Genomic DNA, 15,389 nt, shown 5'->3' with positions numbered 1-15,389 from the left:
ATCTGATCTCATTTTTTGATCAAGTAAACTCCCTTGTAGACCGTGGGAATGCTGTAGACATCATACACCTCGACTTCAGCAAAGCTTTCGACAAAGTGCCCCATGATATCCTGATGAGCAAACTAGCTCGAAGTGGGCTAGATGAAACAACGATCTGGGGGATCCACAGTTGGCTACAGAATCGGACTCAAAGAGTGCTTCTCAATGGGACCTTCTCAAGCTGGGGAGAGGTAACGAGTGGGGTACCGCAGGGCTCAGTCCTGGGCCCAGTGCTCTTCCACATTTGTATTAACGACTTGCAGGAGGAGGTGCAGGGAATGCTGATCAGATTTGCAGATAACACAAAATTGGGCAGGATAGCGAATACTTTGGAAGACAGAAACAAAATTCAAAGTGATCTGGATAGACTGGAGCGCTGGGCAGAAAACAACAGAATGACATTTCATAGGGATAAATACCAAGTTCTGCACCTAGGAAAAAGAAACCAAAGGCACAGTTACAAGATGGGTGATACATGGCTCAACAACACTACAAGCGAGAATGATCTTGGAATTGTCGTCGATCACAAGCTGAATATGAGCCAACTATGTGATGTGGCTGCAAAAAAGGCAAATGCTCTTTTGGGCTGCATTCATAGAAGTATAGCTTCCAAATCCTGGGAAGTTCTAGTTCCCCTCTACTCAGCACTGGTTGGGCCTCATCTGGAGTACTGTGTCCAGTTCTGGGCACCACACTTGAAGAAGGATGCAGACAAACTGGAGAGGGTTCAGAGGAGGGCAACCAAGATGATCAGAGGACTGGAAACAAAGCCCTATGAGGAGAGACTGAAAGAACTGGGCATGTTTAGCCTTGAGAAGAGAAGACTGAGGGGAGATATGATAGCGCTCTTCAAGTACTTGAAAGGTTCATAGAATCCTAGAATAGTAGGGTTGGAAGGGGCCTACAAGGCCATCGAGTCCAATCCCCTGCTCAATGCAGGAATCCAAGTCAGAGCATCCCTAGCAGATGGCTGTCCAGCCTCGTCTTGAAGGCCTCCAGTGTGGGAGAGCCCACCACCTCCCCAGGTAATTGGTTCCATTGTCGTATTGCTCTAAGGTTGTCACAGAGAGGAAGGCCAGGATCTCTTCTTGATCATCCCAGAGTGCAGGACGTGGAATAATGGGCTCAAGTTAGAGGAAGCCAGATTCCAGCTGAACATCAGGAAAAACATCCTGACTGTAAGAGCAATACGACAATGGAGCCAATTCCCTAGGGAGGTGGTGGGTCTCCCACACTGGAGGCATTCAAGAGGAGGCTGGACAGCCATCTGCCAGGGATGCTCTGACCTGGATTCCTGCACTGAGCAGGGGGTTGGGCTCAATGGCCTTGTAGGCCCCTTCCTACCCTACAGTTCTATGATTCTATCTATGATTAATTAGCGGTCATTCCCAGCATAGACTTACAGTGCTTGTTCAGAAGGAAAGCAATCAGAACTTTCCCAGCACCCACCTGTTGCTCGGCATAAACATAGCTTCACTTCTCAGGCACATCCCAGGCCCTGATACAATACTAGCCTTCCTTAGCATGGAATGTGCTGAGGCTGCCCTATTGACGTTTGACACATCTCACATGCTTAGAGGCCCACTAGCAAGGGAATTGCACCAATAATGAACCTAAGCAAAGCATTATGGATCTCCAGGCTCCTCTAAAACTACAGGTGACTTGGTTACAGGCCTGGGGCCAATACAGAGCCGAGGGGGCCTCTTGTCCAGCACTCTGTTCCCACAGTGGCCAACCAGATGCCCCACTGGGATGCCCTCAAGCAGGACAGGAGTGAAATCACAGCCTCCTGCCTGTGTTCTCTAGCAACTGATATCCAGAGGTATATTGGGGTAGTAAGGGCTTGGTAACAGCAGCATGCCAGGCCAGGCCAATATTATTACTGGGCCAGTTTGCCTGGCGTGGGGTGGTTGATTCTCTCCCTCTAAAATAGCAAGGTGGGTAATTCTTACAAGCGGCCTATGAAAGGAGTTGTAACTGGCTTTCCTTTCCCTGGAACAGAAATGCCTCCAGGTGAAGCCAGCAGGGGCCATGCCATTTCTAAGAAAAAGAAACCAAATGCATAGTTACAAGATAGGGGATACATGGCTCAACAACACTACAAGCGAGAAGGATCTTGGAATTGTTGTCAATCACAAGCTGAATATGAGCCAACAATGTGATGTGGCTGCAAAAAAGGCAAATGCTATTTTGGGCTGCATTCATAGAAGCATCGCTTTCCGGCTGAACATCAGGAAAAACTTCCTGACTGTTAGAACAATATGGAATCCATGACCTAGGGAGGTGGTGTTTTCTAACACACTGGAGGCATTCAAGACAAGGCTGGACAGCCATCCGTCAGGGATGCTCTAACTTGGATTCCTGCATTGACCAGGGGGTTGGACTCGATGGCTTGTAGGCCCCTTCCAACCCTACTATTCTATGATTCTATGAAATCCTGGGAAGTACTAGTTCCCCTCTACTCAGCACTGGTTAGGCCTCTTCTGGAGTACTGTGTCCAGTTCTGGGCACCGCACTTTAAGAAGGATGCAGACAAGCTGGAGAGGGTTCAGAGGAGGGCAACAAAGATGATCAGGGGACTGGAAACAAAGCCCTATGAAAAGAGACTGAAAGAACTGGGCATGTTTAGCCTTGAGAAGACTGAGGGGAGATAGGATAGCGCTCTTCAAATCCTTGAAAGGTTGTCCCAGAGAGGAAGGCCAGGCTCTCTTCTCGATCATCCCAGGGTGCAGGACACGGAATAATGGGCTCAAGTTCCAGGAAGCCAGATTCCGGCTGAACATCAGGAAAAACTTCCTGTTAGAACAATACGACAATGGAACCAATTCCCTCGGGAGGTGGTGGGCTCTCCCATAGTGGAGGCATTCATAGAATCATAGAATAGTAGGGTTGGAAGGGGCCTACAAGGCCGAGTCCAACCCCCTGCTCAATGCAAGAATCCAAGCCAGTTCAAGTCATTCAAGACGAGGCTGGACAGCCACCTGCCAGGGATGCTCTGACTTGGATTCCTGCATTGAGCAGGGGGTTGGACTCAATGGCCTTGTAGGCCCCTTCCAACTCTACTATTCTGTGTTCTAGGCCAAACCATGGAAGGGATTTAGAAGAGGCCAAGGAAGAAAGATCAAGGCTGGAGCAGCAGCAAAAGCCGCTGGCTTCATCTCCAGGGCTGCCTCCTGCACTGCCGGGATTCCCAGAGGTACCACAGCCTCGACCTGAGGAGCTGGATGACTGGCCTTCAAGTCCTTTTGTAGTAGCCATATCGGGGGTCAGACTAAGTAGCCTCATGCAGCCTCATGCTTCATGTTCTTGCTGAGCTCTTGCTCTCTGAAATATATGTTTGTAAGCTGACGAGACACAGAAATTCCTTTTCTTGTCAACAAAGGCTAAGGTCATAGTGATATGTATATTATGTTCTCTGCTGTTCTTTGCTTATCATGGCTACCCTATAACCCATTTCTTGTATTATAAACAATGGTGCTAAGAGAAGAAATGTTGAGGACTGCAACCCCACGCGGGAGGGTGAGGAGGAGCCGTTTCATATGTGCCATAATATCTATAAAAGCAATGTGTTAATGTGCCTCGGGGCTTTTGGCTCTTGGGAAGTGATTCCAGCCATAAGCCCACGTGTTAAATAAAGAAAAACTCTTTTTCCTTCACTCCGTGGTCTCTCTGACTCTGAGTTCTGCAACATAAATGGTGCCGTGACTTGGATGTGGCAGGCGCTAAGACAGAGAGGTGGCAGTTGCCTGCTCTTAATCGCCGCACCGGGAGGGAGGGCTCAGTGCACGCCTCCCTTTCTTGGCGCCACCGACCTTTTTGTCAGGTGAACGGGAGAAAGCCTGCGCCGAGCCTGCCCGAACGGCTGTGAGCGGCAAGAGAACCTTGGGAAGCGGAGGAAGGAACTTGAGCCCTGCCCATACTGCAGCTGCAATTGAGTTGAAACCCACATTGGAAGCCTTCAGGAGAAAGGCAAGTATATGGAGTAAAAAGAGGGCCCCGCCTTTAGGAGAAAGGCCACTGGGCAGAAAAAAAGAGGGACCCGCCTTATGAAGAAGGTCAGTGTTAGTATACGTATACAAAAGGTGACCCACCCGATTGGGGGTGGAAGGGGGGACTTGATCACTCCCCCGAGCAGGCACTAATACTCAGCAAGGCGCTGAGGAAACTGCTTCACTCTAGTGGGAAAGTGGGTGGCCGGGACATATGAATGAAGTGGTGAAATTGATGATTGTGTGAGTGGCTACTGCGGTTTCTGTTGCATACCGTTGACCGTCCGGGTGCCCAGGCCAGTAGCAAAGTGCATGGTGTGAAATTCCTCTTGTGTTGATCAGTGAGACCCCTTACTCACTGACCAATCCCCTTCCCTCTTTGTGTCTGTCTTCATCTTAAGTGGGAGGCTATGGGAGGTGGGGGAAGCAAGACTTGCACCCCCTTGAGATGTATGTTAAAAAAGAAGGAAAAAGCTTTTTTAAAAAAGGATTCAGAATAGAGAGAGGAAACAGCAAAAAAGCTCAAGGCTGAGCTGAGAGGGAAAAAAAAGAACAAGATCTGAGGCTGTTAATTAGAGAAATGTTGCAGGACAGTCTGGCTTTTAACGAAGCGTGGGAGTGTGAGGCCAAAGAAGTAGCCGTTAGCCTAGTGCGCCGGGAGGGGGGGCAGGAGAATTGCCCACAACGTTCTGAGTTGTGCAACATCATCACCTCGCCTAATTGAGATGAAATCCCTAAGAAATGGAAACTGAAAATGAAGACCCAGAAGATGAAGGTGCAAAATAGAAAATAAAGGTGAAGAATCAGCCCCCAGAGCACAGGCTAGACCCCTCTTCGAGTGGAAAGTGTGCCATAAGACTGTCCCAAGGCAGAATAAAGCGGAAAGACCACGATGAAGATCTCTGTCAAGGTAGCCGTGTTTAGCTTTGAACTGTCCTAGAATTTCGTAGAGCCTGTAGACCATCAGCTATATGATTTCTGAAGAGCATAACCATTAAGCTTTTGCCGTGGGATTCCCTGCAATGAAGAAATCTCACTGATTTGAGTGTCCAGTGTTACACTGCCTGAGTGTGTGTGCTGAAGAGACCGAGAAACCAGACAGCATGTTCCTGGCCAAGCCAAAATCACGCTACTACCATGCTCCTGGAAGCTGCAATAAACTGTGTAAGCTGGGAGACCCAACCTGATTGAGAAGAAGATATTGGAGTAACTGTCTTAAACAGTGAAATCTGTGTGGCTGGCTAGCTGATGCTGTCAGTGATGTTACAACTTTAAATTAAGACTGTTTTCCTGTTTGAGACCCCAGCAAAGAAAGCTGACCTGAGTTATTTGTTGCCCATGTCAAAGCAAAGATTTGGCTGTCCTGTACCTCATCGTGTCCTGTTTTAAGCTTGGGATTTACAAATACAAACTGGGAAGCTTGCCTTTGAAGTCCTGCAAATCACCCCACCGCCTCCCCGAAGAAGATTAATGGCTGCCTGAAAAATGCAAGTATAAGGCGATGCCCATCACCCCCCAGCGTCCTGAGTTTCGGCACTTTGCTTTCGTGTACCAAGTTGAAGGGGAAGAGAAGAGGGGGGGGGGGTGTGATATTGTAAATCCCTGGCTAGCTTGTCTAGTGACAGATAGCCCCGAGAGCCCCCCCCCCTTTTCACAGTGCTGTGAGGCTTTTCATAAACTTGAACTCTCATTGCTGTAGACTGTGTGTCTGTGTTGTAGTCAGCTCAGTGCACAACAGGCTAAGTTTGATCTATGACTTTTAGATTTCCTTCTGCTAGAACTCATGCAGCATAGAGTTGCCGATGCAAAAATGGTGACCTAAAACTCTTTGCGTGTGTGAGTATGCCCATCCCTTGATTTTGATGAGCCCTGAGCATGCAGCCAGAGGAGCAGTATAATTGCTAGATCTGCTCCATCATGCCTTACCATGCAAAAAGTGTTTTCCATTCATTGTGTTAAATTGCAAAAAAAGTTTGTTGTGTATATTTTATGATTTCTTAGATATCATAAAATATATGTGATATTTGCAGATTAGTGTTAGTTGCAACTCCAAATGATACTAAGTGTGGTTCCCAATGGATGACAAGAGAAAAGACAAAGACAAGTAGAAAAGACAGAGAAATAGAGAAAGTGGCAGACAGATAGAGAAAGGGGGGGGGGAGGAAAAAAGAGAAGGCAAGAGGGAAAGAGAAAGAACATTTGTAGAGAAGAAGCGTGGCCATAGTTGCCCCCAGGGTGAATTAAAAGCAGCTGATTGTGCCTGGAGCTTATTACCTGGGGGTAAAGTAGCCACAATAACGTAATAGTTCTTTAAGATGAGAAAATGTAACTAGAAGGAGAAGAAGAGCCTATCCCAAATGTGCGTCATTGGGACTAGTGTAGGGCAGAAAGGTTTAAGTAAGTGAGTTTAACTTGAAAAAAAGACAAATGAAGAGACAAGGCTGGTGCATAGAGAGGAAAGTTTTATGTAAAAAGTTTAAAACATGATCTGCAATACAGGCAGATCAGCAAGAAAAAGAAAGCAAAAGAAAGAGAAAAAATTTGTCTTCCCATACTAATGAATAAAAGTGTTATCAAGCACTTTGGGAAGCGAAGTTGTTTACAGGAAGCTGTGCCTGAGAACCAAACACCTCTAGCCTATGCTGAAAATGCTTGCTAGTGTTGTGCTGCCTTATGGGTAACATGTATGGTATAAAACCCATTTAGCCCAATAGCTCGTGGTTCAGAGAAGCTGTCTGATCCAACCATTAGGTACGCCTGTGTGCTGTAAGTTACCCAATAAAGTCTCCTTATAAATACCCCCCCCCCCGCTGGAATCCCAAAACACAAGCGGGGCTAGAGCGCCTCACCCAGTATCAAACCCTGCTGTTAGAAGCCATGAAGGCAGGTATGAAGAAGTCAGTTAATATGACCAAGGTGTCTGAAGTGCTGCAAGGTGCCACCGAGGCCCCAGAGCGTACTTAAAGCGTCTTTTAGATGCCTATCGCCAATATACCCCCCTCGACCCAGAAGCCCAAGAAGACGTGGACAAGGAAATAGAAGACCCAGCAGAGGCAGAGGCACAGTGTGCCCAGTGTAGACAAGATGGACATTGGTGGCATGAATGCCCAAATAAAATAAATCAAATACACAAAGGAGAAAACAAAAGGAGCCAGAACGGGCGAGAGAGAAGACAGCTTGAGAGGGGCCATGACATTGACTTCATGATTGACACTGGAGCGGCATCAAGAGCAAGCAAACGTTAGCCTTAAACAAGAAGTCCAAACACTGGGCAAAGTTCTTCAAGCCCAGCGTCGCTTTGTCTTAGAAAATAAGCCCCCAATTCCCATCACAGAAGTTCATCCTTTCCAACCAAGAGATGAAGTATGGGTTAAAAAGTGGAAAAATGACCCTTTAACTCCCAGATGGAGAAGACCAAAAACTGTTATGCTTTCCACCCCCACAGCTGTGAAAGTAGCTGGAGTTAAACCCTGGATACATTAGACAGGAGTCAAGAGAGCGAGGGGGGGGGGGAGAGTGGACTGTGACCAGAAATCCTGAAAATCCTTTAAAAATCATTCTGAAAAGGCAGTAAGAAGACTCAGGCTAGACCTTACTGTGGGCACACCGGGAGACTGTCCACTCTGCATACGGTCAGACCTGCAACTGGGGAAGATTGAAAAAGGGATTAGACCCTACTGCAGCTAGCCAGGTGAATAGCTGCCCAGCGTACGGTCAGATCCCAAAGAAAATCAAACATGCAGGTTGTAGTAGTAGTAGTGTTGTGTTGTGTGTTTTTTAATAACGTGTATTAAAGGGGGGTCTGCCCCTGGAAGGGGAAGTCTGTCCCAGTGATTCGCTGATAATTACTGGCTTCACTTGGCTAACATCACTAGAATAAAGCATTGTTCATCCTAATTCTACCAGTGTTGTTCATAGAGATACTGTTATGCCTTTGCATTCCTTGTCTTATGCGCTGTTTAACCAATCTTGTTTTATGTCTCGGCTAGTAAAACTGCCGCCTTCTACGCTCTAATAGCCCAACAGGAGGTTAAGTGATATGTATGTTATAAAAAGTTTTGTATTGTGCTTTGCAGACTATTATGAGCATTCGCTTATCAGAAATGCTATAATTGTAATAAAATTAAAATTATGCATTTAAGGGGGGAACGTAGTAGCCATATGAATCAGAGGTCGGAATTAAGATTGCTGGGAGAATTATCAACAACCTCAGATACATGGACGATACCACCCTAATGGCAGAAAGTGAAGAGGATCTCAAGAGCCTCTTGTTGAGGGTGAAAGAGGAGAGTGCAAAAGCTGGTTTGAAACTCAACATTAAAAAAACTAAGATCATGGCATCTGGCCCCATCACTTCCTGGCATATAGAAGGGGAAGAAATGGAAGCAGTGACAGATTTTACTTTCTTGGGCTCCAAGATCACCGCAGACGGTGACTGTAGCCATGAAATTCAAAGACGCTTGCTCCTTGGGAGGAAAGCTATGGCCAACCTAGATAGCATAGTAAGAAGCAGAGACATCACCTTGCCGACAAAGGTCCGTCTAACCAAAGCTATGTTTTTCCCAATAGTAATGTATGGCTGTGAGAGCTGGACTATAAGGAAGGCTGAGCGCCGAAGAATTGATGCTTTCGAACTGTGGTGCTGGAGAAGACTCTTACGAGTCCCCTGGACTGCAAGGAGGTCAAATCGGTCCATACTAAAGGAAATCAACCCTGAGTGCTCATTGGAAGGACAGATACTGAAGCTGAAGCTGAAATATTTTGGCCACCTAATGCGAAGAGAAAACTCTCTGGAAAAGACCCTGATGCTGGGAAAGACTGAAGGCAAAAGGAGAAGGGGACGGCAGAGGATGAGATGGCTAGATAGCATCACGGATGCAATGAATATGAACTTGAGCACGCTCCGGGAGAGAGCGCAGGACAGGAAGGCCTGGCGTGCTATGGTCCATGGGGTCACGAAGAGTCGGACACGACTGAACGACTGAACAACAACAACAAACGTAGTAGCCATATCGGGGGTCAGACTAAGTAGCCTCATGCAGCCTCATGCTTCATGTTCTTGCTGAGCTCTTGCTCTCTGAAATATATGTTTGTAAGCTGACGAGACACAGAAATTTCTTATCTTGTCAACAAAGGCTAAGGTCATAGTGATATGTATATTATGTTCTCTGCTGTTCTTTGCTTATCATGGCTACCCTATAACCCATTTCTTGTATTATAAACAATGGTGCTAAGAGAAGAAATGTTGAGGACTGCAACCCCACACGGGAGGGAGAGGAGGAGCCGTTTCATATGTGCCATAATGTCTATAAAAGCAATGTGTTAATGTGCCTCGGGGCTTTTGGCTCTTGGGAAGTGATTCCAGCCATAAGCCCACACGTTAAATGAAGAAAAGCTCTTTTTCCTTCACTCCGTGGTCTCTCTGACTCTGAGTTCTGCAACACTTTTTTTCAAAAGAGAGGAGTGGCATAGTCCCCAGATAGGGATGCTTGCGATGCTCCCTGGGCTTGTAGCAGGTGTCACTTAAAGACCCTTTTAGAGAAAACCTGACTAATCATTCAAATTACCTTTCCAGGCAGGGAGCTGCATCGCTGCCTTCAAGTTCAGGCCTTAGTAAAGCCGGCATTTTCAGGAATCAGCCCAGCTTCTTCCTGCTCCCAGGTCCCTGCAAAAAAGGTCCCATATCTAGCAGGACCACACTAAAAGGCTGCCCCCCCCCATGCCCGTCTGCCTCTGCAGGGTCTGCCAGTCTCTTTTGCATGGCTCCAGCCAGGGCTCCTCCTTGTGGTTCAATATGCTGCCCCCAGACAAAGAAAGGCCCCCTTGGGCCTCCAGACAGAAGGGACACGCAGGGCCGCCTCCACCTTCTCTCTCGTGCTGTCTTTCCCCAGGTGAATGCTGAGCTGTCTGTGGCACCCGGGCGGGCAAGGCAGCAGAGACCTTCAGCTGCCTTCCTCCATCCATTCCAGGGTGGCTTTCTGGCTTTTGGCACAGGCAGGTCCCAGGGCCAAGAGCTGCATGGCCAACTGAGTCCAACTGGCAGAAGCGGGCTGGGCAGGGCTAGCTGCACAAGGCAGGACAGCAGCCTGGCCACAGCGAGCCACCTCCTGGCAGAGGACTGCGGGGCACCCACCTGTCTGGCTCCTTGCTGCTGCTGCCAGACCCTCAAAGAGGACAAGTGAGGCCTGGGCCACTTCCATGTTTTGATGCTCCCAGTATATTTATTTATTATTATTATTAAATTTATTAATCGCCCATCTGGCTGGTCACCCAGCCACTCTGGGCGATGTACAACATACAATAAAAACAGTTTAAAACAATAAAATTCTACAATAAAAACCTTTTCTAAAATACCCTAACCCACCCCAAATGCCTGCCTGAACAGCCACGTTTTTAATGCATGATGGAAGCTCATTAAAGAGGGGGCATGATGGAGTTCCCTAGGGAGGGAGTTCCACAGAGTGGGGGCCACCACAGAGAAGGCCCTCTCTCTCGTCCCCACCAGTCTAGCTGTCCTGGCTGATGGGACGGAGAGAAGGCCATCCGAGGCTGATCTTGTTAAGCGGCCTGTCTGGTGCTGCTGGAGGCGCTCCTTAAGATAGGCTGGGTCGGAACCATATAGGGTTTTAAAGGTCAAAACCAACACCTTGAATTTGGTCCGGAAAACAACTGGTAACCAGTGCAACTCCTTCAGCACTGGAGTGATGTGATCTCGCCGGTGGCGGCTGCCTTTAATCAGGCGAGCCGCCGCGCTCTGTACCAGCTGCAGTTTCCGAACCGTCTTCGAGGGTAACCCACGTAGTGCGCATTACAGTAGTCTAAACGAGAGGAGACCAGGGCATGTACTACCGATGGGAGCAGATGGTCGGGAAGGAAGGGGCGCAGCCGCCGTATCAGATGGAGTTGATACAGCGCTGTCCGGCTCACAGCTGACACCTGAGCCTCCATGGACAGCTGGGAGTCCAAAATGATCCCCAGGCTGCAGACCTGGTCTTTCAAGGGTAGCCGTACCCCATTCAACACCAGATATTAAAAAAAGAAATGCCAAAAAAGGATAACAAAAATTGTGGTATCTTTAAACTGTTTACATTTAACCAATTAACACTTTTAACACACACACAAAATACAATGCAATAATGTGTAATAAATGCTCCTTTTTTATTTAACAATTTTATTTAATGAAAGCAAGCAAGCTCCCAGAGAGTGACCGATCAGAGCGAGCAAACAGGAGTTTGGCAGAAGAGATGCAGTGGAAGAGGAGACAAAGGCAAAGCAAGGGACTCTTGTTAACCCCCAGTGAATAGAGGCCAAAGCACAGGCTATCCCAGTACAATCAGAAAGCTGGAAACATAAAGGGAATAGAGACTATGGAAGGAAAAGACTCCAGTGGTGGTGACTTGCAAGGTTTGTGCAATGTTTGTTTTCCTGCCTGAGATCAACATAGCCTACACATGCAACAAGTGCAAGTTGATCATGCTGTTGGAAGAAAAAGTAAGAGGACTGGAGTGACAAATGTTGACCCTCCAGGGAATAAGAGAAGACGAAGAGTTCTTAGACATAATGGTGGAACTATAGCAGCAAAGTGAAGTACAGAAGCTGGAAGAGCAACAGCAAGCAGAGGCAGAAAAGGAAATGCTGCGGTGAGGAAAATGAAATAGAGGATACTCCTTGGAAAAGGGTGACAGTTATGACCAGAAGATCTAGAAGCCACTCTGCACCAGTGGAAGCAGTTGAACTATGGAACCATTTTCAGGTACATGAGGATGAGACTAGAGGACAGCCTGCAGAGGAAGAATTACAGGGGACTCCACAGGAGAGCGAGCAAGAGGCTGAAGGTCAGTCAAGCAGAGGCGATGAAACCAAGGCCTGCAACAACGAGTAGTAGGTTTGTGGGACTCCTTGCTGTGTGGGACTGAAACCCAAGTACTACGTTGCGATGACCCATGGACTCACCAAGTATGCTGTCTCCCAGGAGGACAGATTAGAGACGTGACTCAAGGGTTGCCTGCACTCATAAAGCCCGCTGACAGCTATCCCTTTCTTCTCATCCATGTGGGAACAAATGATACCACCAGGCAGAGCTACAAAGAAATCATGTCAGACTTGAAGCCTTGGAAAGGAAACTCAAGAACTTTGGGGCCCAGATAGTTTTCTCATCCATCCTTCCAGTAGTTAGACAAGGGATAGAAAGGGAAAGAAAAATACTCTGGATGAATGACTGGCTACGAAGGTTGTGCCGACGTGAGAGATTTGGATTTGGGACCACAGGCTATATACTTCCTAGAAGATGGACTGTTGGCAAGGGACAGGTTGCACCTCACCAAGGCTGGGAAGAATGTGTTTGGCCACAGCATCAAGAACTTCATCAGGAGGGCTTTAAACTGAATCCTACAGGGGAGGGAGATGTAAAGTTGGGGGGTAACAATGGACCACAACGGAGAGAGCAGCTCTAATAGCACCTGATAATAGTCTTCAAAAACATGTAGGAAGAAAGCCAGACTATAAAGCACATGGTCTTCAATATCTATATACCAATGCCCACAGTATGGGAAACAAGCAGAACAAACTTGATCTCTTAAGACAGGAGGGAAATTATGACAGGTTTAACTGAAGCTTGGTGGGATGACTCCCATGACTGGAATACCAAAACTGAAGGATATAACTTGTTCAAGAGAACAGGAGGAACAGAAAGGGAGGTGGAGTTACACTATATGTTCAAAATACATATCTCTGCACAGAAACACAGGAGGAGGAGCTTGGTAGCCCCATCAAGAGCATCTGGGTTAAAATAAATGGAGCAAAGAATAAAAGGAACATGGTGGTCGGAGTCTACTACCGGCCACCCAATCAAGAAGACGAGGATGAAACTTTTGAAAACCAAACTGCCAATGTTTCAAGGAAGCATGATGTAGTAGTAATGGGGGACTTCAATTTCCCCAATATCCCACGCTGGAGGCATTCAAGATGAGGCTGGACAGCCATCTGTCAGGGATGCTCTGACTTGGATTCCTGCATTGAGCAGGGGGTTGGACTCAATGGTCTTGTAGGCCCCTTCCAATTTCCCCTCAGTCTTCTCTTCTCAAGGCTAAACATGCCCAGTTCTTTCAGTCTCTCTTCATAGGGCTTTGTTTCCAGTCCCCTGATCATCTTGGTTGCCCTCCTCTGAACCCTCTCCAGCTTGTCTGCATCCTTCTTAAAGTGCGGTGCCCAGAACTGGACACAGTACTCCAGATGAGGCCTAACCAGTGCTGAGTAGAGGGGAACTAGTACTTCCCGGGATTTGGAAGCTATGCTTCTATTAATGCAGCCCAAAAGAGCATTTGCCTTTTTTGCAGCCACATCACAATGTTGGCTCATATTCAGCTTGTGATCGACAACAATTCCAAGATCCTTCTCGCTTGAAGCGTTGTTGAGCCACGTGTCCCCCTTCCTGTAACAGTGCATTTGGTTTCTTTTTCCTAGGTGCAGAACATGGCATTTATCCCTATTCAATGTCATTCTGTTGTTTTCTGCCCAGCGCTCCAGTCTATCCAGATCACTTTGAATTTTGTTTCTGTCTTCCCAGGGTACTAGCTATCCCGCCCAATTTTGTGTCATCTGCAAATTTGATCAGCATTCCCTGCACCTCCTCCTCCAAGTCATTAATAAAAGTGTTGAAGAGCACTGGGCCCAGGACTGAGCCCTGTGGTACCCCACTTGTTACGTCTCCCCAGTTTGAGAAGATCCCATTGATAAGCACTCTTTGAGTCCGATTCTGTAGCCAGTTGTGGATCCACCAGATCATTGTTTCGGCTAGCCCACTCTGAGCTAGTTTGCTCATCAGGATATCATGGGGCACTTTGTCAAAAACTTTACTGAAGTCGAGGTATATTATGTCCACAGCATTCCCACAGTCCACAAGGGAGGTTACCTGACCAAAAAATGAGATCAGATTCATTTGGCAGATTTGCTCTTCAAGTACTTGAAAGGTTGTCACAAACCAGAAGGCCAGGATCTCTTCTCTTAGTGGGCTTTCCCACACTGGAGGCATTCAAGATGAAGCTGGACGGCCATCTGTTAGGGATGCTCTGACCTGGATTCCTGCATTGAGCAGGGGGTTGGACTCAATGGCCTTGTAGGCCCCTTCCAACCCTACTATTCTATGATTCTCAATCATCCCTAAGTGCAGGACATGGAATAATGGGATCAAGTTACAGGAAGCCAGATTCTGGCTGAACATCAGGAGAAACTTCCTGACTGTTAGAGCAAGACGACAATGGAACCAATTACCTGGGGAGGTGGTGGGTTCTCCCACACTTGAGGCATTCAGGACGAGGCTGGACAGCCATCTGACAGGGATGCTTTGACTTGGATTCCTGCGTTGAGCAGAGGGTGAGACTTGATGGTCTTACAGGCCCCTTCCAACTCTACTATTCTATGATTCTATGAATTGCTTTTCTAGTTTTTTTCTATGCAAATTAACCATTTTTTTCTGGGGGAAAATAATTTTCTTGCAGTGTCACAGTTTACATTAAGCGTAGCAAGGCCATTCTAACAATCTTGTTCCACAGTCAAACAGTAGTAACTCCTGACCTGCTTTAGCACATTGAAAGAACCTCTACCTGAAGGTACTGATGCAAGCAGAATGAAAAAAATCCTTAGTGCTACGGTAACATTAGGAAACACACCAGCAAGTCCAAGCTGCAGTATTTCTTGAAGCAATTCCTTTGGTTTACAGTCCAGTTTAAAGCTGCATGATGGACCTCTTCTTCCAATCCTGTCAGTTTATCTCTGCGTCTGTGGAGAGCCTCACCGGGAGGCATCTTCAAGGGCAAATGTGAGGCCCTCTGGGAATGTGAGGCCCGGGCCAACCCCCTCTGGGCTGAGAGGCCGCTCCCCGCCTGGGGCCCTTCAGCCCAGCGCAGGGCTGCTTTCCCGGAGGCTGACGACGGCGCGCACCCGCGCCGCCCTGTAAGAGCCTTCCGGGCGCAGGCGGCGAAGCGGGGCACGCCGCCGCGCCGAGCGCAAGGCGCGCTGCACGCAGACGAGCGCGGGGCGGTTCGGCGACGGCCCCGAGAGCCGGGTGGGAAGCGGCAAAGGGAAGCAGTGCCTTCGCGTGCGCCGAGCCGCTCGGCGGCTGCTTGGGCTGGCTGGAGCTGGTGCGTAGGAACTGGGCCTGGGAGTAACGCGGCGGAGCCGTCGCGCTAAGGAACGGGGCTCCTGCAGCTGACAGGCGTGTGAAAGGAAGCCCGACACGGGTTGTTGCGGCTAGTCGTGCGCGGCGGGGCGCTGGCGGAGGCCGCCCTCGGCCCACCCGCCAGCCCCACCTGGGGGGCTTGGGGCAGGCCGGCCACTACACAGACGCCACTTGGCCGCTTCGGC

At 48.2% G+C, this 15,389-nt stretch overlaps 1 protein-coding gene across 1 annotated transcript in view; it reads left to right on the top strand.

The window, feature by feature from the left end:
* DRC11L (dynein regulatory complex subunit 11 like) overlaps window positions 1-15,389 on the top strand; it is a 49,465-nt gene that overhangs the window by 4,584 nt on the left and 29,492 nt on the right. The window contains exons 2-4 of the mRNA XM_084859852.1: window positions 3,118-3,235; window positions 9,920-10,206; window positions 14,792-15,166. Of these exons, the coding sequence (XP_084715978.1) occupies window positions 3,118-3,235; window positions 9,920-10,206; window positions 14,792-15,166 (780 nt within the window). The remainder of the gene's footprint in view (window positions 1-3,117; window positions 3,236-9,919; window positions 10,207-14,791; window positions 15,167-15,389) is intronic.

The sequence above is a fragment of the Heloderma suspectum genome, chromosome 5 (assembly GCF_057233095.1).
Source record: "Heloderma suspectum isolate Gila_16-S chromosome 5, 16-S_ref, whole genome shotgun sequence".
Classification (NCBI taxonomy): Eukaryota; Metazoa; Chordata; class Lepidosauria; order Squamata; family Helodermatidae; genus Heloderma; species Heloderma suspectum.
Note: the sequence above shows the minus strand (reverse complement) of the source record. Positions and strands in the feature narration are given on the sequence as shown.